Source organism: Bufo bufo, chromosome 5 (genome assembly GCF_905171765.1).
Source record: "Bufo bufo chromosome 5, aBufBuf1.1, whole genome shotgun sequence".
NCBI lineage: Eukaryota > Metazoa > Chordata > Amphibia > Anura > Bufonidae > Bufo > Bufo bufo.
In genome coordinates, this window is record NC_053393.1 from 78,353,223 (window position 1) to 78,378,169 (window position 24,947).

The 24,947-nt window shown below is 44.5% G+C and overlaps 1 protein-coding gene across 4 annotated transcripts in view; it reads right to left on the minus strand.

The window, feature by feature from the left end:
• The window catches only part of VPS13B (vacuolar protein sorting 13 homolog B), a 1,020,896-nt gene that overhangs the window by 327,283 nt on the left and 668,666 nt on the right, over window positions 1–24,947 (minus strand). For all 4 annotated transcript variants that reach the window (XM_040432419.1, XM_040432415.1, XM_040432418.1 and 1 more), the window contains exons 32-33: window positions 14,748–14,871; window positions 10,834–10,977 (exon numbers count right to left, since the gene is read on the minus strand). In XM_040432419.1, the coding sequence (XP_040288353.1) occupies window positions 10,834–10,977; window positions 14,748–14,871 (268 nt within the window). The remainder of the gene's footprint in view (window positions 1–10,833; window positions 10,978–14,747; window positions 14,872–24,947) is intronic.

Sequence of the window (24,947 nt, forward strand, 5' to 3'; positions counted from 1 at the left end):
GGATGAGAGAGAACATTGACTATTAGCTGCTAAATGTGCTGAAGCAGTTCTGTGGTATGTCTGTCTCTCTGCACTCCCTTCTTCGTCTCCTCCTCTCTCCAGAGACTTATATGGGATAAAATAATAAGTTATCTTGGTCTCACAGGATTTCTCATAATTTTGAGCAAGAAGTTAGCTTAGAAAACGGTGGGAGAGGAAGAAAACAATTGATAACGCTAAAACAAGGCATTTTTCTCTGATGAGGTATATTACAAAGTTTCTTATATTCACCTGTACTATTGATTTATGTGAAACTGCGTGAAAGTACAGTAACCATTTAAAGGGGTGTCTGGGATTGGTGACATTTGTTTAATAGCACAAAAGTCACCTTAAAGAGGACCTTTCACTAGTTTAAAAACAAAAAACTAACTATATCAGTGGGCAGAGCGGCGCCCAGGGGTCCCCCTGCACTTACTAATATGTCTGGGCGCCGCTCCGTTCGCCCGGTATAGGCTCCGGTGTCTGCAGCTCCCTCCCCTGGGACTCCCAGGCTATGAGCTGTGCGCTACGATTGGCCAGCGCTGCAGCAAGGGACAACCCTAATACAAAAACTCCGCCCCGTACAACAGAGGGAGCTGCACACACCGGAGCCTATACCGGACGAACGGAGCGGCACCCAGACATACTAGTAAGTGCAGGGGGACCCCTGGGCGCCGCTCTGCCCACTGATATAGTTAGTTTTTAAACTAGTGAAAGGTCCTCTTTAAGTGTATATATATATCTGTGTGTTACCTTTATTTTTCTATTCCCCAATTCATCAGTAACAAATTGCGTGTCAGAAGTGAGGATTTTCTAAATGTGAGTGGCATACCGGGCTCCTTTTGTAGAGTGAAGCCTCTTCGTCTGCTTCGCAAGGAGCCAGGTGACATCACAGGCACACAAGGTGTTCTGAAGAATAATCTAACCCCAGAGATACTGACCGGGAGGTAGCTGAGGGAAAGGGGATGAATGTCTTGTGGGGCATGAACCTTGGCTGTTGTGTCGGGCGTAGGCACACCAACAACCCACTTTGCCATGGCTAGGGTATCAAGATACAAGGTTGGCCAGAGTACTGAATCCTTGCCAAGGTGAAAGAACATCTAGCAATAGTTTTTCAAACCATGGATCCGTGGTTGGAGAAAACTTACAAATGTCTAAATGTCTCTCCAAACAATATTTATGCATAATACTTAATAACCACAAACTGCATCATCCAGAACATTTTCTTCTACAATTTTGCATGCAACTATTTTAAAAAATCTGTTTTTAAGTAACACATTTGTGATATTTTTGTTTGTAGGTACAAAAGTATCAAAGTTAACTATTAGAGCATTATCTTACTGTATTATTATTTGTGACAGTTTAATACCTCTTTATGACTTCAGACCTTTTATATTTATTTAGCTTTTTGGTTGCCTTTTGAAAAATCTATGTTTAAATCTTAAACTTATACCATTAAATTAAAAAAAACAATAATACACAATACATTATCATCATAGGCCAAGTTTGTGAAGAAACACACAAAAGCTAAAGAAAAACAAAAGGACTGTTTCAACATAAAATTAATCTTAATATAGTTTTTGAGAAATATTCTGGTTGGTAGCAAAAGGTAAAGAACACAGAATTGTGTGACCTCTGGGTTACAAGCCTAGCGCCTGTAAAAATTCAGGCCGTGACCTTTACAATTAAATTTCAATTAGGTCCTACCGTGCACGTTTGTCTGGGGCTTATTCAACAGAGACCACCTACATGTTCTATATATTTTGGTAACAATTTTCAGTCACAACTAGACTGGGCCAGAGCTAAGTTGAATGAGCGTAGCTCTCTCAGTTCATGGCTCTGACCTCCATACCGATGCACATCCATCAGTTCTCCTGTGCTGGAGACCTCCAAGGAACCTCCTGATCGCTAGGAAAAACAAAACAATACACAGCTCACCCACTGGTAAGCTGCACAAGAGAAAAAGTACTTACGATAGGTGGAAAAACCAATACTTATTATAGTTAATTCACCAGACTCAGGGTTAGTAACCTGCATTTTCTGGACATCCAAATCTTTTACAGACTAATTGTAAACCAAAAGTAAATCCTAAAAACACCATGTACATCTACAGCAAACGTACTGAAATTAGTGCATCAGCAGCACTTACTGTGACTTGTAAAACGATGATAATCACGTTCACTTCAACCTGTAAAAGCTCCTCAATTTGAAAATTAATCACAGGCTCATCTAGTTTTTTTTTTGTTTTTTTTACAGAAATTGTCCAAGTTCCCTATTTTTACAGACTCTCTATGATTTAAAAGACTGGTGACAAACATAACTAGAAATTGGCGGCTCTCAGCAAAAAAGCAAAGCAGGGACCCCATGCTCTCTATTTCAGATTTTCAGTTTTCCATATAAATTTTAAATTCCTAGTTAAATGTAAATTCTTCATTGGTCTAAGGCAGAGAAAAAGTTAAAGGGGTTATCCGACATCAAAAATATCACCCCCAATGTCCGAGCCCCTTGTATGGATTATACTTACCTGGACCCCAGCACCCTCGTCTGGATCCCTGCACGGCCGCCGCTGCATCTTCCTCGTCTCTCAGATCAAAACATCCGGCGACAGGGGAAGCAGCCAATAGCAGGCCGCGACGGGGACGAGCCCCCTTGAGGCTGGTCACCGTCGCAGCCTGCTATTGGCTGCACCCACCTCCCCGTCGCCGGATATTTTGATCCGAGCTACGGAGGAAGATGCAGCGGCGGCTATGCAGGGATCCAGAGAAATACGGGTGCTGGAGAGCAGGTAAGTATAATCCATACAAGGGGCTCGGACATTAGGGGGGATATTTTAGACATCAGATAACCCCTTTAATCTTACATTTCCTTGTGGTCTAGAGCTGAGAAGGGGGTTAATGTTAAAGAGGTTGTGCAGTGATTTATGTTGACCTATCCTCAGGATAGGTTATCAATATCAGATCGTCGGGGGTTTGACACCCGACGAGGAGACTGTGATCCATGCGGGCTCCACTTCCTGGTCTTTACACTATGCGTTGTCTCCTCTGGAGCGGCACTTCTGAGATTAAGTGCAGGGTAATGAACAGGAAGTGACGCTCGCATGGAGCACCGTCTCCTCTTTAAACAGCTAATCAGAGGGATTGCGGGGTGTCGGACACCCACCGACCAGATATTGATGACCTATCCTGAGGATAGGTAATTTATATAAATCGCTGCACAACCCCTTTAAAGGGGTTATTCCACTACTTGTAACTGATGAACTATCCTCTGGTTAGGTCAAGATCGGATCGGTAAGGGGTCCAACACCTGGGATGTCCATATATCAGCTGCTTGAGAAGGGACGGCACTCCGGTGAGCGCCACAGCCTTCTCGCTGATTACCCTAGCCCAGTAATGTCACGACCATTGGTCACGTGACCTAGGCGCAGTTTAGTCCGATTTATTTGGCCACGTCAGTCAAGTGGCTTAGGGTAAGCAGTGAAAAGGCCATGGCGCTCCCTGGTGTCGGCCCCCCACCGAACAGCTGATGATGACCTATCAGCCGTGTCTGCTCCACTTTGACTGACAAGGCCAGGCAGTGAAAATATTATAACACCTCGCCCTGTCAATCAAAGTGCAGAGGGCGCAGCAGTTAAAGAGACAGCAGAGCCTCTAGGTGTAATGGCAACGCCCCCATTGCTCCTAGAGTCTCATTTGCATATATTTAAAACTTTATTTTTCTCAGCAATGCGGGGACATATGAACATGGGACCAACACAGATGTCTTCAGCTATCAAGCGCACATGTAACAGGTCAGCCGGTGTCATAGGTACAAAACTGCTGACAGATGCCCTTTAATGATTTTATCTCTACAACGCAAACAAAAATTCTCCATAATCCAATATTTTAAAAATAGGAATAAGCAGACCTTGAAATCCAGAACAACCAATTACAGTAGCATTATCAAGCCTGGGACAGGCCCAAATGCAACTTGTGCATGGCCTGGGATCTGAACTAGCCGGAGGCGTTCTAGACCAATCGGAGCAATCTTTCTATTCAGGCTCCAGAAGGCACAGATGTGCCCTTCAGTAAATCCCACCCTTGCAATGTCTCCGGCATTGTCTCAAATTTCATTAAGTAAAATATTCTGTTTCCACTCACACATCTCTTTACAGGATTTCAGATATTACTCCCATTTCAAAAGCTCTGCAGAATTCTGATCTGCCCCAATATGCAACATAATAATCTCTGAAAAACAATAGCAAAAAAACACGCAGGGAAGAGGTTGAAAGTGGCACAGCAGCTTTCATCATATGTCAGCGCTGTTTAATGTTTTCGTTTTTCTACTACAATACAGCCAAAGTATACTTGGCTCCGGGATCCAAGCTGGCTCTGTAGCTCCGATTGCCAGATGTAGCTAAACATGCCAGCAAAAAACACACAAAACTATTCAAAACTATTTTACTATGTCTTTTTTTTTTTTGTAACGTGCATCAAATTAAAAAAATAAATAAAAAATGACCTCAGCTTTACATGACACATCCTTTCATTTCATATTACATTATGCATTAAATGTAAAACATATTGGTCATAATTAAAACAGAATGGTCTGCATTTGTCTGCTGTTATGTTGCTACATGTTGATCATATGAAAATAATATACACATGCATACAAACAGTAGTCCTGCTCTATTGCTTGAGACGGGGATGCACCGATGACCCACAGGCCGGGGCTACATGGTGATATTCAGTCAGGCGGAAATTATGCAACCTTCTAAATGCCGCAAACAATTCTACTGGCTCGTTTACGGTCATGAACATTGAGGTTGTTTTGCCATGTTTTGTTATTTTACCATGAGCCACATGCGACCACATGTCACCATGTAGGCTACAGATGTAGCAACCATTAATCAGGCCACTTAAAATGGGTTATAGCATTGCAGTAAACCTTACTAAACTAATGCTACTTTCACACCGGCGTTAGGCTTTTCCGGCAGGCTGTTCCAGCAAAGTACTACCTTTTGCACACGTGTGCTGCCGGAAATCCGCCCCGACCCTATTCACTATCATGGGGACCGGCCGCAGCACTGCAAACATGCCGAGAGGTGGCCGGACAAAAAACGCTGCTCTGACACCCGGCACCCTCACCGATCTGATATTGATGACCTATCCTGAGGATAGGTCATCAATAGGAAAAAGCCCAGACAACCCCTTTAACACCTACGTGGTCTGCCAGTCGCTAGATTTATCACCATTCGAACATTTATGGGACCAACTGGGATGCCAGCTTTGGCAACCTATGAGTGTGCAGGATCTACATGTGCCGCAGGATCCATTCCCAACCGTATCCCATCTTGTATCCAAGGCTAGAGGCGAGCCAACAGGGTCCTAAAGCCTCCTTTCAATTGTACATTTTCCCCCAATAAACTTATCATTTTGCTCTAATATTGTAATCACTTACACACATCATCATTGCATTCAGACATAGAAAGTTTCATTTGATTCCAACAACTCCTACTTGGTGCGTTATTTTTTATTTTTTTGCCAATGAGTTTAGATGAGAAGCCAGCAAACCAAGGAGCAGAGACTCAGGGGACAGTGGTTGAGCAATGGCAGCTTACCTGTGGTTATTCCTGATCTGCGGCCATAATTGCTTATAGCTGAAAAGCTACCTGAGAAAAGCAAATCTGAAATCTCCGCGCTACACGGCATCAGGGGCGTAGCTATAGGGGAAGCGGCTGCTTTGGGACCCGAACTCAGAAGGGGCCCACCCAGGATGAGGACTAAAAGATTTTATTGTCAGATTAACACAATGACATTATATACAGTGACACTGTAGGAAACGGACCCAGCGGCTGCCAGGCCTCATCTGAGAGCACAATCTTGACGGGAGGAGGGGGTTGCGAAGAAGTTGCTGGAGGAAGGGGGGTTAAAAAAAATTTGCTGTGGGGCCCAGGCATTTCTAGTTACGACACTGTACGGCAGAGTAATATAAAAATAATTAAGCATGGGACAAAACTATGGAATTGCTTCATTTAGATGATCTCCTTTACAAAATATGTAATGACCAAGGTTGGTGCTTTAGCCCCAGCTCATCAGTCCTGCAGTCTAAACCAAGACGTCCCGTAAACAGCCTTGAACTAAGCATGGCAAGCCTAACCTCCAGTCCAAGCTGGGAGTACATTTATGATGGAATTTTTCTGGAACTTCTCATCTTTAGGTTACAGAAAAATAATAATGAATGACTACCCATCTGTAGGACATCAGGGGTAATGGGTGGGGTCCCAAAAAACCACAGCATTAGTCATAGTGCTCCATAAATACCAACCTCTAATATCTTACGTGTATTGCTTTATGCACTTGCCAGATTCCGAATGAGGCCAGTAAAGAGTAATGTGATGGTTAGTGTGTGCAGGGCATGCTACGAGCCCTCTGTGCTCCTGGTTCCAACCCCATGGAATTATTACATCAAGAAATAAGCGTATATATATATTATTGAACGCCCTCGCTTCAACTCACTGAGAGATGTGACCTTTGGTGCACTGTAAATGTGGGGGCAATTAGGAGCAGAAAGCATCAAGGAGACGTCCCAGATGGCATCTGGGCCTCCATATACTGTATTTGGTAAAGACTTCTGCTAGCATAACAAACAGAGCGTCTCAAAGCAAGCGCTTGTTTTCATGGCGCTCATCCCTTATACGGTCTTCACATTTGTTTGCAATAAAATAACCACACATACGTCTATTAAGATCTGTCCCTCTAGGTTAACTACTGAGATTATTCACATTGGCTTCTGGAGGAACGGGATAGAAATGATGACAAAAACACAAGCGATCCCCCCCGGGGGCAAACACCTCAATGCACTATTGTTCCGTGCATCTCCTAAATGAAGCAGAGCCCTGCACAGCGTTCGAGGAGAAGCTTGAGAACAGAGCGCACGGCAGAGGACGGCACAGTATAGATCACTGCTGTCTAGGAATAGGTTAATAGTATGAGAACAGGATAATGTAGGCATAATAGTTATTTTTACGCACTTATATAGCGCTACTATATTCCGCAGCGCTGTACAGACATTAGCATCCAGCTGTCCCCAGTGGAGCTCACAATCTAAGTTCCCTATCAGGATGTCTTTGGAGTGTTGGAGGAAACCGGAGAACCCGGAGGAAACCCACGCAAACATAGGGAGGAACTACAAACTCCATGCAGATGTTGTCCTTGGTCAGATTCCAACCTAGGACCCCAACACTGCAAGGCACCAGTGCTAACCACTGAGCCACCCTGCTGCCCATAGCTGTAGGTATAATAATAATTAATTTAAATCTCCACTTGCGAGAGTACTTGAGATGTCATATTCCATATCACTATCGATATTAAAGGGGTTCTGCACTTTAACTGATGATCTATCCTTTACCGCCGGCCCAGTGACGTCACGACTAGTATCAACTGGCCTGGGCGGGGCTAAGCTCCATTCAAGTGAACAGAGCTTAGCCCCGTCCAGGCCAGTGATACCAATCGTGACGTCACTGGACCTGCGGTAAACAGTGAGAAGCCGCAGCGCTACTGGAGCGCCGCTGCCTTCTCAAACAGCTGATCAGATGCTGATGATCTATCCAGAGGATAGATCATCAGTTTAAACAAAGTGCAGAACCCCTTTAAAGGAGCGGTCACACAAAAAAATACCAAATATCTAAATTTCCAAAATACATTAATTCATAAAAATGTCTCTTTTATGAACGTCAACTGAAAAGCTGAATACAGCACCACTTTCTGTCCTTTTACTTTCGCTGTAGTGCTTTGTGCTGTGCCAAGTCCCGTCCTAGATGCGGAGGGATCTCTGGTGTAGTGCCTCTGACCATGCACGGACTTCTCTGCTTGTCAGAGGAGCTACTGAGGCAAGTGCAACAGGACCTTCCTTCTCTGACAAACAGAGAAGTACCTACAACAACGGTATCAGTGTGCGGCACAGAGTAGAAAGAGACTGGAAGAACTACTTTATAATGAAATGCTTAGAGAGGCCCACACAATAGGACTTTTCCTGTTAGTTATCTTATGATTTATGATTTTATTATCATCACAGGGTTAAATTGCAATGACAGGTAACTTATTATAAAGTCATGGAACCACCATCATGTGATGTTAGTGTCCAAGATAGTGCCACTAGTGCTGAATTCCTGCCACACATAAGACACCCGCCGGCAACACTGCATTATTCATTTAATCCTGCTGCATATTAAACACTAACATAAGTGGGATTGTACGTACTTCAATAGCGAATGCTTCTCCCATTCAGTGGCTAAGCAGTAGGGTCAAACAGTAACATATGCCTCTCCGGACACAGAACGCCCCCCTCTGTTCAAATATACTAAACTTTATCTTTGGTGAAGTAACAATTACTGAGGACAGCTGGGAGATCTTGCTTGTGAAGGTCCTGTTCTTGGATCTTATATACACTGCACTTATGACTTTTTGTTGCTTTTATTATGTTTTTGTTTATAGATCTGAACCATCATTTACCTTATATGCAAGCACCCCCGAATAATCACGTCTCAAGTGCTGGGAGTGACAAGTCTCTTGTAGGTACAAGATTATTTACCCTATTATGAACTTAGTAGTACTTACAGTGTTGGACTGAAGTCCCTTGGGCCCACCCTTTGTTCATATAGGACCTTAAGGCCCCTAGCGTGTCTGGATTAGGTCTGGATGAGTTGCGAACGCGTTCAGTGAAAAATGTGTGATTTCGCAGGCAAAGTCATACAGTTTTGCCTGCGATCGCGTTCAGTTTTTATCGTGCGGGTGCAAGGCGATTTAATGCGTTTTGCACGCGCGTGGTAAAAAACGGAATGTATACAAACAACATCTCATAGCAACCATTCGTGAAAAATGCATCGCAACCGCACTTGCTTGCCGATGCGATTTTCACGCAGCTCCATTCAATTCTATGGGGCCAGCTTTGCGTGAAAATAGCAGAATATAGAACATGCTGTGATTTTCACACAACGCACAAGAGATGCGTGAAAACCAAAGCACATGTACACAGCCCCATTTAAATGAATGGGTCCGGATTCTGTGCAGGCGCAATGTGTTCGCTTCACGCATAGTACCCGCGCGGAATACTCGATCGTGTGAAAGGGGCCTACAGGGGTCCTGTTTTACCAGGGGTCCATTATTGTCAGAGCCTGGGCCCACCAGAGGATGCTATATAAAGGGCATCTGTCAGCAGATTTGTACCTATGACACTGGCTGACCTGTTACATGTGCACTTGGCAGCTGAAGGCGTCTGTGTTGGTCCCATGTTCATATATGACCGCATTGCTGAGAACAATTATGTTTTAATATATGCAAATGAGCCTCTGGGAGCAACGGGGGCGTTGCCGTTACACCTAGAGGCTCTGCACTCTCTGTAACTGCTGCGCCCTTTGCACTTTGATTGACAGGACCAGGCAGTGTAAACGTGATCACACCTGGCCCTGACTTCTCCTAAAGTCAATCAGAGTGGAGAGGGCGCAGCAGTTTCAGAGAGAGCAGAGCCTCTAGGTGTAACGGTAACGCCCCCGTTGCTCTGAGAAGCTCATTTGCATATAGTAAAACATCCTTTTTCTCAGCAATGCAGACACATATGAACATGGGACCAACACAGATGTCTTCAGCTGCCAAGTGCACATGTAACAGGTCAGCCAGTGTAATAGGTACAAATCTGCTGACAGATGCCCTTTGAAGGCTCATTCTTCTGGATGACAAATGATAGTTTATGCTTCACATGTGATTACTCTAGTTGGTGCTATGAAACTGGGGAAAAAAAAACAAAGGAAGCCGGAGTAATGCTCCATAACAATGGGGCTTTATATAGGACACAGAGATTAAATTTTGGAGATTCACATACAGACAGGGGACATACAAAGCCTAGAACAGTCTGTCTGTAAAACCACAAGGATAGGGAAAAAAGCCATACATGTCTCTGAGGACGCAGAGAGCAGAGTCATAATAATATTTCACAGCAGATCTCTGCAACGGAATAAATATTACCGTAGTAAAACCCAGATATACACGTGTTCAGTGGAACTTTCCCAAATTCATCACATTGGCTTTTTGTAAAGCACCTGCATATAAGGTCTGACCTTCCAAACACCTACTGCTATTACTATTGGTTCTTGGATGGCTCGATTCACCTCAAATCTTGGCTTCCAACTAGATCTAAAGTTGTGCCACTGTGACAAGTACATTATAGGACTTATTATGGCGCCTGTCATTAAATTTTAACAGCAAAAATATATGAGGCGCCATTTATACACATTGCATTTTGTGAAGCAAAATGACTTTCTGTGCAACAAAATACGTAAACTTCTGTGCAACAAAATAACATTGTGTGAGAACTATCTGTCAGCCAAACAAACTAGCCAATAGAATGCGTCTAAAATGTGTATAACTTGTCAGTATGACAGATTCCCCTTACTATGTGGTCTGTATGGGTATTCTACTTTTTTTTTAAACTTGGATCAGAATATTTTGGTAATTGGATGTAATTGAAAACTCAATGTTTCTGCAGCAGAAAGGACACGTCCCCGATGTGTGACAGGGAGAGAGCTTCAGCCGAAAGGACACGTCCCCTGAGCTGTAAGCTTGGAATAAATCAGGCAGAGCAATTGTAGCAAACAATGGGGAGATCTCTGGACCCTTGTGAAGTACAGGGCTGGTTCTAGCTTTGTTATAAAGAGATGGTCTTGTACTGTACTATATGATGTCTTATTTCTCTGTTTACGTCAACCATCGGATGACCCCTTTAAGAGCACTTTTGCAGTTTGAACTGGCTGGAAAACCAAGGGTTAACTCTGCCACATCTTACCTCGGCGTCCATGTTTGTTTGTTCAAATCCGACCATGTTCGCTTTGAGCAGCTGTTGCAGGAGTTGTACTTGAGCCACACTTAGGAAGAAGTCCAAGCTTGTGGTCATGTTCACTTCCAAGGAATGGCCACACACTAAAATATCCTGAGGTGAAAAGGTAGATCTCATGTCATTTGTGTTTACTTGAGCTCAGGGGACCAAAGAAAGCTCAGAAATATCCGTGTCTAACATATCTTAAATCAAATGCACCTGAAATACCTACACGCGGGTGCCAAAGTCTCCTAACACAGATTATTTTCATTTGTAACCAATACATACGTTCCGCTGCTGACCAAGTCAGACATGTCAAAAATGCAGCAATCACGCATACGCAGGAGAACCTCTACAAACACTGTGTGGAGCTGCAAGGTTAACATAACACGTATACCGATGCAGCACAGACGATGGCAGGGCAAAGAATGCTTCATGTAAGGAACTGGGGACTATAGCCCACAGTCCCTAAAACTGTTGCAGTCTGCTATTCTTTCCATGTAATTGCATCGGTTTGCCCGTATAGATGAATGGTTGGACAAACGTTTAAAAAACTATTATTAATGAGGAGGCTTAAAAGGGTTTTCCAAGACTCTGGATAGGTCATGAGTATGTGATCGGTGGGGGTCCAACACCTGGGAACCCCCGCCAATCAGCTGCTTGAGAAGGCACTGGCGCTACTGTGAGCACCGCAGTCTTCTCACAGGTCACCAAGCACAGCGCTGTAAATTGTATAGCGGCTGTGCTTTTTATTGCGCTCAGGCCCATTCACTTCTAGGCCATGTGACCGATGTCTTCACTTCGCCTAGGAAAAGCAGAGAAAAGGCCACAATGATACTGCGAGTGCCGCTGCTTTCTCAAACAGCTGAACGACAGGGGTCCCGGGTGTCGGACCCTCACCATTCAGATACTAATGACCTATCCTGATCATAGGTCTTCAGTATTAAGTTCTCGGAAAAACCCTTAAAGGTCCTTTTACACTAGTAGACTTATCAACTGTCGGTAAGTTTTCCTTCCCGACAAGCACTTGCTTATCAGTAAAGGAGACTGCTCCTATTACATGCGGAGATCTCCTCCATAGTATGGGTAGTAGCGATCGCTAATGCCATTGCTCGTCTCCATATAGAATCATTATTTGCTGGCAGCAGAGCGTGTTTAGACAGGACGGTCTGCTGCCGGTGTTAAAGAGGACCTTTCACCGATTCTTACCCTATGAACTAACTATACAGATAGGTAGAGCGGCACCCGGGGATCTCACTGCACTTACTATTATCCCCGGGCGCCGCTCCGTTCTGCCGCTATGCCCTCCGGTATCTCCGCTCACTAAGTTATAGTAGGCGGAGATACCAGTCCCTAAGTTATGGTAGGCGGAGTCTGCCCTAGCGCTGGCCAATCGCAGCGCAGAGCTCACAGCCTGGGAGGTTATTTTCTCCCAGGCTGTGAGCTCTGCAATGCGATTGGCCAGCGCTAGGGCAGACTCCGCCTACCATAACTTAGGGAACGGAGATACCGGAGGGCATAGCAGGAGAACGGAGCGGCGCCCGGGGATAATAGTAAGTGCAGAGAGATCCCCGGGTGCCGCTCTACCTATCTGTATAGTTAGTTCATAGGGTAAGAATCGGTGAAAGGTCCTCTTTAAGTTATACTTCCCTACTTCGTGAGATTTCCCTACCCTGGTCACTTCCGGTCGCACCGGACATGACGTGAGGAGGTGTGCAGCGCCGCGCAGAACGACGGGTTAGGCAAATTTGACAGCAGAGTGTGCATGCGCCGGGAGCCTCGCCGGAGGTTAGGGTAGGGAAAAATGATGGGCCAGTGCGCAGGCGCGGTGATCGGATGGATGTTCTCAGCTGGACACCGGCAGACACTGTGCATGTGCCGGAAGCCTCACCAGCGGCTAGGGAATAGAGGCTCCCAGCGCGTGCGCAGTGTCGGCCGGTGTCTAGCTGAGAACATCCATCCGATCACCGCTCCTGCGCATTGGCCCATCATTTTTCCCTACCCTAGGCTCCCGGCGCATGCGCATTCTGCTGTGAAATTTCCCTAACCCGTCGTTCTGAGCCTGAGCGGCGCTGCAGGCTCCCGGCGCATGCACACTCTGCTGTAAAATTTCCCTAACCATCGTTGTGCGCCTGCGCGGCGCTGCACACCTTCCACGTCATGTCCGGTGCGACCGGAAGTGGCGAGGGTTGGGAAATCTCACGAAGTAGGGAAGTATAATGTTACACCGGCAAACAATGATTTAGGTGCCTGCACACACATCGGCGGCACCTTTCCCCTGGCAGATAATCACTAACAAGCGTTCCTATGCTTCTACATTCCGATACTCGGCAAGTGTAAAGGGGCCTTAAATCAGTGGCTTATCTCCTGGCAAAAGAAACAATTAACCATGTTGTAATTCACTATGGCTAATCTGTATTATCCCTGACATCTGGTGGGCAGTTGGGAGACTCCCTTACTAAGGGTATGTATAAATTTTATCACCCGATCCGAAAATTTGCTTAATATGCAACTTTAAAGGACATTTACACCTTTACAACCATTTTTTATTCATTTTCCCCACTGCATCTAAGATGAAAAATGAAGCGACTTTGCAAATGGTCGTCATTGAAAAAAATGTTTTGTGTCTACAGTTGATATTCAGATTGGCGAGTAACTGGTACATTTATACTGCTTTTTATTAGTGCAGTATATATAGCGGACGCCTGCTCTCCCTGAATTCACTGGAAGCTTGATGACACCAGAGAAGGTATAAAATGGGGTAGGTTCAGTATATATGTATGTGGAACCTGCTTTCCTTGAGTTAATTTGAGTCCAATTGGTCTAAGAAAAGTTATCAAAAAGAGTAAGGCTCCTGTCCAAAAGAGGTCACCTTGCCATGGTGGATGGGCACAAATGATTTAGAACAAAACATATTTGTCAAGTACTGTATTTATACAGTGAACATAGCATAGGTTCATATAGTCTGTGCAGACTGCTCAGGGTTGCTAACCATCCAGAAATTTCTAGACAGTCCGTAAAAATAGGCGACTTTTTCCAGTGTCTGTGAAAAAAAATAGAAGTGTCCTTCATTTTTTTAAAGGCTGGTGGTACTTGCCTAGATTATTTTGGTGGTATTTATCATCTCCAGCTCACAATAAATGCTGGTAATGAGTTCTTATCAATATATTGACCTATAGACATGAATTATGGTTTTCCAATTTATCCGTAAAATTGTTGGCTGTCTATGATTTTGGGATAAGTTGTCCAGAAAAAAGAAAAATTCTGGTTGGCAACCCTGAGACTGCTATTGCATTGTGTTTGATTTTAGATTAATACTGCAATCATACTCCCATCTGCACCGTACTTCTTGCAAATCTACCAAATGTATGTTAAGAAGAAGTAAAGGACAAACAGAGTATGACTGACTGAGCAGACTACACAGGGTTTGTTTGTAGTCTGTTACTATGGAGATATATAGATCTTCATAGCAGCCATAGACACAAATATAACTCCAGCAAAGTTGCTTTAATTTTAGACTAATTGGAGAAAAAAATGTAATGGAAAGTGGACACATCATATAAGGTGATGCCTAGTAACTGAGTTACAGTCTAATCTGCCCTTATGCTATTTTTTTTCCCCCTTTTAGGATAGCTATACATTTACCCCAGGCAGGGTTACAGTCACTCACTGTGTATTTTCCAACCACATCTGTTGTATGTTGGATTCAAGCACCCACTACACGTTCAGTAATTAACTACAGAAGAGAACACAAATTGCTAGGGTTCTGGAAAATTGGCGGAAATTTGGTATCAAGTGAACTTCCACTGGAGGTGCAGTGGGATTTCTTAAAAATTCTAAATGTATCTAATCATGTAGTTTATTCAACAGATTTGTGCTCTCACCTCAGTATGCAGATTGTCATGGGACACTTTACTGAAGATGATTGCTGGCGCAGCAGTAACTCGCACTGTGAAGTCTGTTAGAATTGGGCTCAGTATTGCTCGCCGTTCTTGATGTCTTCTGATACTGAAAAGGAAGAAGGTGCATTAAGAAATGTAATAACCATTGGTTACCCTAACACATAAGACTGTGTTTACCTCCATTCTCCCCTAGTAGGTTTCATTATATTGTAGAATATTTTTCAGGATTGTCCCATGAAAAATATTCTAAATTTTTTAAACCAGCACCTGGATCTAAATACTTTTGTAATTGCATGTCATTAAAAATTTTGTATCTGTATAGCGCCACCTGTTATGTTTTTTTTCTTATTGCCTTGTCCTGCTCACTGAGATGGCCGCACATGCTCAGTTTCAACCTTCAACTGCCTCCTGAGCTGTGATAGGTAGAGCTGAGATACGCCCCCTTAGCTGCAGGAGAAAAGACACTCCCCTTGAGCTGTCAGCTTAACCCCTTAGTGACCACCCATACGTCTTTTTACGGCGGTCACTAAGGGGCCTTAGGCTTGGAGGCGCTTTTTTAAGGCGGCCCAGTCTAAGCACTGCACGGGTCCCCCATGCAGTGGAAAGCGGGGGCCCGGCTCTCACATGAGAGCCGTGGCCCTGCTCTAAAAGCCCAGACCAGCAGGAGTGCCGATCCGGGCTGTTTAACACTTTACATGCCGAGGGCAATGGCGCCCGCCGCATGTAAAGTGCTGACAGAGGGAGCGGACTCCCTCTGTCTCCCATCGGCACCCCGCAAATGCGATCGCGGAGTGCCGATGTGTGCAAACGCAGGATGGGGTCTCGTGTAGGCCCCAGACCAGCCCTGAGTAGTTTCTAGCAGGCTGCGTCTCTCTGGCGTAGCCTGCTGGTTAATGTCAGAATAGATAATGCATTGCATTTTAAAATCAATCAGAATGTTGTCTGTTATATTCCCCTTGTGGGACTACTAAGTGGTAAAAAAAAAAGTTTAAAAAAACACATTTATTCAATAAAAAAAAATTGCAAAAAAGAAAATCTCCCCCATATGTTTGGTATTGCCGCGTCCATAACGACCTGGACTATATAAATATCATGTAAATTATCCCCTACGGTGAACGCCGTAAAAAAATATTTTTTTTAAATTAAACCAATGAAAAATACAAGTTGTCCCGCAAAAATCAAGTCCTCACACAACTCCATAGAAAGAAAAATAAAAAGTTATGGGTCTTGGGAAGCGGCAATGCAAAAACATTTTTTTCTTTTTAAAAAAATTGGTTTTATTGCAAAAAAGTAGTAAAACGGAAAAAAAAACTATATGTATTTGGTATCACTATAATCGTAATGACCCAGAGAATAAAGATATTATGTTATTTATACTGAAAAATATTTTTATATATATATATATATATATATATAGTAGAGCAATGAATGGGGAGATCTCTGGACCCATGTGAGGTACAGGGCTGGTTTTAGCTTTGTTACAAAGAGATTGCTATGTACTATAAGATGTCTGATTTTTGTTTTTATATTAATCATGGGATAACCCCTTTGAAGACACCTTTGTGAACCATTCTTGTTATAAAAACATTTTTTAATGGGTTTTTTATTGCACATTTCAATCATTTCATTTTGCAACCTGCATGTTTTCAAATACATTGCAGGCTGCTCTGTCCCATTCAGTGCTAATTACATCAGATGAGCTGTTTGTAGCCTCTCTCTCTGCTCATAAATGCTCACTTAATGTGAATTCTGATCAAACTGATACATTTTAGCCTTATACCAAGGAATCCACATCTGGATAACGAGAAGAAGCCATGTACAGCTCAGCCCCATTCACCCGAACTGATGCTGGCTGCAAGTTCAGCAGCTAACACTGGGGAGAGCCAAAATTTTTTCTTGCAGTGGATGCTGCAGGTGAAATGTAGCATAACATGACATGCAATAAAAGGAATGGGCCGCCATGCAATCAATCCAATCCTCAGCAGGGGCACATGGACAGAGGATGTGTGTTATGTAATATTTAAGCATTCTAAGGCCTCTTTCACACTTGCGTTGTCCGGATCCGGCGTGCACTCCATTTGCCGGAATTACACCCCGGATCCAGAAAAACGCAAGTGTACTGAAAGCATTTGAAGACGGATCCGTCTTCAAAATGCTTTCAGTGTTACTATGGCACCCAGGACGCTATTAAAGTCCTGGCTGCCATAGTAGTAGTGGGGAGCGGTATACTTACAGTCCGTGCGGCTCCCCGGGGCGCCCCAGAATGACGTCAGAGCGCCCCATGCGCATGGATGACGTGCCATGCGATCACGTGATCCATGCGCTTGGGGCGCCCTGACGTCACTCTGGAGCGCCCGGGGAGCCGCACGGACTGTAAGTATGCTGCTCCCCCGCTCCCCGCTACACTTTACCATGGCTGCCAGGACTTTAGCATCCCGGCAGCCATGGTAACCATTCAGAAAAAGCTAAACGTCGGATCCGTCAATGCCCCGAAACGACGTTTAGCTTAAGGCCGGATCCGGATCAATGCCTTTCAATGGGCATTAATTCCGGATCCGGCCTTGCGGCAAGTCTTCAGGATTTTTGGCCGGAGCAAAAAGCGCAGCATGCTGCAGTATTTTCTCCGGCCAAAAAACGTTCCGTTCCGGAACTGAAGACATCCTGATGCATCCTGAACGAATTTCACTCCATTCAGAATGCATTAGGATAAAACTGATCAGGATTCTTCCGGCATAGAGCCCCGACGACGGAACTCGATGCCGGAAGAAAAGAACGCAGGTGTGAAAGAGCCCTTACACAAAAAAAACAACATAGTATCCCCTGAATCCAAAAACAATATGAAAAGCAAAGAAAAAAAAATAAAAAATTAATAAATAAATATATATATAAGTCGCACGGGTCCGTCATTGACGGAAGGTATGTGTCACCGAGATTCCTGGCCTCGGTAAGGTAAGAGGCGGTAATTTTAAGTGTCAGAGGCAGTTAGTACTGACTGACACTATTTGTAAGTTAGTATGGCTGTAGAGCCGATCCGGGACAGCTCTTAATGGGAGCAGCCAAAGTGCAGGGTGGGTTGCTGCTCCCCACACTCCAGGCCGGGTTTTGGTTGGGATATAAAAACCCAGCCAGCAGTCTCTATCTGACAGTGAAGCTGTGGAGCCTCTGGGCTAAAGGCTGCAAACAGGCGTGCAGGCTGCCTGGAAGCCTGCCAGTGAACTTTTCTGTGGCTGAGCATCAGCCGGGTGTGAACCGACACCTAGGATTCCAGGTGAACACTGTTTTGTTTTTGCTGTGTATGAACAAGCACCAAGACTGTTGTTTCTGCTGAGTGTGAATAAAACACTGAAGTTTGATTTACAACCTGGTCCCTTGCCTCTATACTGCGTCCGCTAACCTGTCTACCAGAGAAAACCCCCACAATATATATATATATATATATATATATATATATATATACACATACATACACACACGTTATAAAATCCTAGAAATAATAAAAATAATTAAAAGATAGAAGCGCACTTTGTCATCTGGACTTGCTACAAAGGTATTTTATTTCATATGTATCTGAACATGTTCTCTCAAGATTTATAAGGGAGTGAAGGGGGTCTGAACGGCATGCAATGCCAAGTCTCCTCAGACATAATGCTTGTAGGATGGAAATCCAAGTGGAAATGGAGACAAGAAGGATTTTCATGAGAAAAGCATTCCAAGCCCAAAAAAAAAGATAAAAGAGTCAAAGTTATTAATAATACTAGGAACGAATTCCATACTCAACATAAATTATATGATCTGGTAAAATAAAAACATTACTGCATGTATTACGTGGAAGAAGGATGATACAAGAACATTGCAAGGGAAGCAGGTGCATCCAGAGGTACCCCCCACTCAATCAGATCTGTACAATCACCGAAATAGATTACAAAGAGAGCAGGTGCATCCAGATGTCCCCCCCCCCCCCCTCAATCAGATCTGTACAATCACCGCAAATGGAAACCCCTGAAGTATTTACAAGTGCAACAAATAACAGTCTATGAACAGAATACAAGTAATAAGGACTTGGGCCAGGTTTCCTTCCCGATTATCATGTTCGTAGTGTTGCCTTCGATGCTACTACCACTAGGTGGAGCATGTCATATGTAAAATGCATTCACTGCACTCATCGGAGCAGCAAATAACGCACAGAGATTGAAGATGATCTGTCTTCACGCTTATTAAGGCGCTCTCTCTCCAAGGAGAGATAGTACCCCCAAAATCCTGTGCAATCTCTAGTCCTGAAAATATCTTCCACCCTTTTTTTTTTCCTTCCGAGCAAGTTCTTATGAGGTTAAACAGCTCTAACATAAGCGCCACACATATGCAAGCAATGAGAGGGAGCAGAGCTGGCAGCCGGGTACAACGCAGCCTTATCACCCACAAGCTATTGAGAAGGAACATAACTCAAGGCACATTATACATCTGCATCTCTCTCATTTCAGATGGAGAAAAGTATTAAAAATGAGAGACTGGAAACAATCCAACAGCTTAGACCCCAAACAGCAGAATACCATAGTCGCAGATGTTGCTGGGGCTACTTTTGGACAAAGAACGAAAAAGAAAGGGTGTGGAGAAAAGCGAACAGGGAGCTGTCGTTCCCTGCTCCTTTATAGGGATCTAAAAGATGACATGGCCAATTACAAGAGCGCATTACTGTTCTGCACTGACGGAGCCCATCTGTTGGGAGTATTTTCGGATCCTTGCTGTAATTCAGGCCAGCAGCAATTTCTCTGAAACAACTGGAGTTGGCAGGACAGGAGCACTTCATGCTAGTCACTGTTCTTACTCATTTCAGAGGAAGAGATCACTGTCTGGTCACTCTTTGTAGAGAACTAGGAGGAGAGATAAGTTATTGCCTGATGAATCTTAAAATCCCATCAACGGTGCATATGGGATCTGAGGCTCACAATTTAGTGATGGGTGCTTGGGATTTACAGACTGATAGACTTTCCATCCAGAAACTATCACGGATCCCATTAGATCTATTGTGTGCTAAACCTTTCTCAAGAGTTATGAAAAAACTGTGGCTTCCAGGGAAAAAATGAACAGAATCCCCTAAATATTTTTATGTTGTAGTGCAGTGGTGCCCACATCCGGCCCGCGAAGCTGTGTGATCCGGCTCGCACAGTGATGGGAGGCGGAGCTGGCGCCCAGTGGAAGAAGCAAAAGAAGGTACACGCCTGGGCGGCTGCGGTGGCGCAGTACAGAAAGCCTGGAGGCAAATCAGGGAACAAATGTGAGTAGTAAATAATTTCAGTGACTGTAGGGCGTGGTGTGTGTCGACTCTGCGGGGTGCATTGTGCGTGTGGACTCTGCGCGTCTCTCACCGCTGTGGTTCCCGTGGGTAGTTGCTAGTAGTGCTGGGCTCCTACTGTGCAGAGGGCTCACAATTCTCCATTTTGTGCGAGTGCTGTGTCTGGGTGCGTGCACTGTGCTGGTCCTTGTGACCGGACTGTACCGGAAGGAGGAAGGGCTGACTCTTAATGGCGGGCACATGTGTGGGCAGTGTGGTTTCAGGAGGGCTGTCCCTGTGAGTGTGGCTGGTACCTTACTGAGGACAGTTGGGATATCCTGAAGGGCCAGTGGAGTCCATGTGGCAGGGGTCCGGCAGTACATGGCTTTGAGAGGTAAGAAGGGAACCCCTCCTTGTTGTTTGGGAAGGCCAGGACATGAGTGGTGTTCATTGGTCTTGGTTGGAATTGTTGTCTGCGCTGTGGCTGGCAGTAGAGAGAGTGCCCCCTTCACAGTAATAATGCTCACATGTGCCCCCTTCACAGTAATAATGCTCACATGTGCCCCCTTCACAGTAATAATGCTCACATGTGCCCCCTTCACAGTAATAATGCTCAGAAGTGCCCCCTTCACAGTATGCTCACTTGTGCCCCCTTCACAGAAATAAAGCTCACATGTGCCCCCTTCACAGAAATAAAGCTCACATGTGCCCCCTTCCCAGTAGTAATGCTTACATGTCCCCCTTCACAGTCATTCGGCCTGCGCAGTGACCAGAGGCAGAGCTTGCACTCCGTTGAAGAAGAAGGGACACGCCTAGTCCGCTGCGGTACAATTATTTTCAGCAGTGACTGGAGACCCCATCTCCCCACACCGGTTGGTACAGACCTCATCTGGACTCTCAGCCAGGCATCAGAGCACGCCGGAGAAGGTGAGGACGAGTCAGAAGGGAGCAGGAGTTCTATGGAGGTCACATGTGCCCCCTTTACAGTAGTAATGCTCACATGTGCTTCCTTCACAGTAGTAATGCTCACATGTAACTCCTTCACAGTAGTAATGCTCACATATGCCCCCTTCACAGTAGTAATGCTCACATGTGCCCCCTTCACAGTAGTAATGCTCACATGTAACTCCTTCACAGTAGTAATGCTCACATGTGCCCCCTTCACAGTAGTAATGCTCACATGTGCCCCCTTCACAGTAGTAATGCTCACATGTGCCCCCTTCACAGTAGTAATGCTCACAAGTGCCTCCTTCACAGTAGTAATGCTCACATATGCCCCCTTCACAGTAGTAATGCTCACATGTGCCTCCTTCACAGTAGTAATGCTTACAAGTGCCTCCTTCACAGTAGTAATGCTCACATATGCCCCCTTCACAGTAGTAATGCTCACATGTGCCCCCTTCATGGTAAAAATGTCCAGATGTGTCCTCTTCTCAGTAGTAATGCTCACATGTCCCCTTTTCACAGTAGTAATGGTCACATGTGCCCCCTTCACAGTAATAATGCTCACATGTGCACCCTTCACAGTAGTAATGCTCACATGTGCCGCCTTCATGGTAAAAATGCCCAGATGCACCCCCTTAACAGAAAAAAATTCCAGATATTTGATCCTTGCACTGGGAGGTGCTGACTAACCCCCTTTTCTTTGCAAATATTTGCCCCTTTACAGTAGTAATGCTCACACGTGCCCCCCTCACAGTGTTTCCATTTCTTTCTGGCAAAGCTACCTGGTTCTGGCCCGCAAAATTTATACCATGTCTAGTGCGGCCCACGGAAAATGGTTGGGCACCACTGTTGTAGTGCATCCATGAAAAATGATGTTAGCAGGGGAGTAGCTATAGGGGTGCAGAGGTAGCAGTCGCTACCGGACCCAGGAGCCTGAGGGGACCCAAAGACCCTTGTGTACATGAGAAGACACAGGTATTATAGAAACTGCATGCGGGTCAAGTTACAACTCTGGTTTTAGGAAAGAGGTTGGGTCAAGAATTTGGCATGGGACGGTGGGTGCTGTTTCAATTTTTGCCTTAGGCAGCAGGAAGGCTATGTGCTTCCCTGCCCCTGGCCACAAAGCACTGAGAGAAGGGGGGGCCCAAGCTGAACTCCTGCACCAGGGCCCATGAGCCTTTAGCTACGCCCCTGGATGTTAGGTTACATGTACAAACTGGGATAAAAAATACAGAGCTTGGACGAGGATGGAGGGGCAAACTTTACCTTGTACCCCTTCTTCCCTATAACTTGTAGGGATAAGGGCAGTTTTCAACCTTAGCTTAACCATTTTTCTGCCAAGGACGTAGCTCATACATCCTTGCAGGGTTGCACTTCAGTAGCCAAGACATATCTCATACACCTGTTTTACTGATGGCTGGATTTCCAGTTCTGTAGCAGCTAGAGATATCAGCCAGGTATCTAAGCTTTAAACTGCAGCACTAACTACGATACATTGAGAGTTACAGCACTTAGAAATGGGTCCAAGTGAGAGCTGCATATACATGCAGATCTAACTCCGGCCTGATTTCTAAAGGCTATATTTCCCAATGTAGAACAGCTAGAATTACAAACTTGGTCTTGTTTTATAGCTTAGACTGTCAGCTTTAAAACAAATTCATATCTGTAACTGCTACACCCCCGATATACACTACTCACAAAAAACGATAAGGATATTTAGCTTGTGGGTGAAATTTCAGAATGAACCTAAAATGCACTCTAACCTTTACAGGTGAACTTAAGGTGACCTTCTCTAAACTTTTGAATGCACATGCCCATACTTTTTGCACAACTTGCTGTTCTCTAAAAAGGAGCTTAACTGCAAAAGTAACAACAGGTGTTTGATCTATGAATCGGACAATACATTTCCTGGTTCATTTATAATTGGTATTTAAACAGTCCTCCTCATCATGCTGTTCACATTTTGACATCATGAGACCAAGACGACACTTAACAATTGATCAACAGTACCTCGCCATTGCGAGGCTTAAAGCAGGATGTTCTCAGACGGAAGTGGCCACTGAGCTTACAGTGTCACAGCATGTCATCAGCAGGTTGCAACAGAGACACAGAGAGACTGGAAGAGTGTAAGAAAGGCATAGAAGCGATGACCGCTTCATTGTGAACAATGCTCTGCGGAAATGGATAATGAATGCCACACAACTCCAGGCACATTTAAGGGAGGTGAGAGGCAGCCATGTGTCACGTCAGACCATTCAAAACCATTTACATCATCTCCCAGGCTCAGACGTCATTGTCTACATGGGCAAGGGAGCATCTATGCTGGACAAGGGACCAGTGGGCCTCAGTGCTTTTCACTGATGAAAGCTGATTCCAGATGAGCAGAAATGATGGCTTCCAACGATGCTGGAGACGTCAAAGACAGCGCTATGCATCAGCAACTGTTGTTACCAGATGAGCTTTTAGTGGTGGTGTTACAGTGTGGGAAGGTGTGTCTAGTCAACAGAGAACTGTCCTACACTTTGTGAATGGTGCAGCGACAAGCCCATACTACTTGAATAATATCATCAATCCAGTTATTGTGCCTCTAGATGAACAACACAGGCCTAATTTCATCTTTATGGACGACAATGTGCCAGCTCATCGAGGTCGCATCATTAGGAAACGGCTACTGGAGACTGGAGAAGCTCAAATGTAGAGGCCTGCGTTTTCTCCAGACCTGAATCCCCTTGAAAACCTGAGGGCCGCCATTAAAGAAGAGTTGATATGCCATGCCTCAGCAGACAATAAGTCAACTTGTGAACAGCATGAGACGTCGTTGTCAATCTGTAATTGATGCTCAAGGGCACATTACAAGGTATTGAGACATTTTTTGTGGGTCGTATACCCACCACTGTTGTTGGCTTTCGTTTCAATAACTTTTTTGAGATGAGGAAATCACCATTGCATGCTTCTACTTAAATGCCCTACTTTCATGATAAAATATCACTGTAGCGTGAATTTTTACGTGTTCCATAAATTTCACCCGAAAGCCAAACATCCCTAACTTTTTGTCAATAGTGTATGTTTAGATAAATCAGACACCCCATCCCCCCACCCCACTCAGCCGGCTACAATATTAGCAAGCCTGGGGAAAGAGAGAGGCCAATGGGAGACATGATGAGAGGCTGCACAAAGGAGAGACCGATTCTCTCTCCCTGTGTAACTGTACATCACCCCATGGGGAGGATAACATGGACTTCTGTGCATGTTATCAATCCCCATGTACCTCATCAATCAAAGAACATACCTGCTCTATGACTGTCACATATGGGGGTCTTTAATTTCCAGAAAAGGAGGGAGAAGATGAGTGCTTGGCTATCTAATCACCCCTCGGTGCGCTATTAAGCTGTTTATTTACTCCATGACCCAGATGTTTACCAGCATCTGGACCACAGCAACAAATAATACATACAGCCGATTTTTTCCAGATGGGTGTAATACAGGGACAACCAAAGTTATGGTGCTCTAAATCATTTTCTGATAAACTGCAGATGTTTCAGGTATAGTGCCCACAATACAGGAGAAAAAAAGCACCCATATTATACCTATCTGAAAATGGCCTTAGTTAATGCATCATATGAAGTACAGGGATTATTGTTAATTAGGACTAGATAGGAGGAGGGAAATTAGATGCTACATAATTCCCAATACTTCCATGCAAACGTTGTTTGGCGCATTCCTGCAGTTTTGGAATTTCTTTAACACATGCAGCATTGAGAGTAGACTTGTTTGGTATTTATGGACTCCTCACATCTTACAGCTTTTAGCAGACTATGTTTTATCATAAGGACTGTGCTAGAGTACGCAATTTAGCCGCAAATATTAATTTTAGTCAATTTTTTAAATATAAATACTGTTTTCTGCAAAGTTGCATAAAGGTGGTTGTGTGTATTAATTATTAGGTTATTTTGGGCTCTCAGAAAACC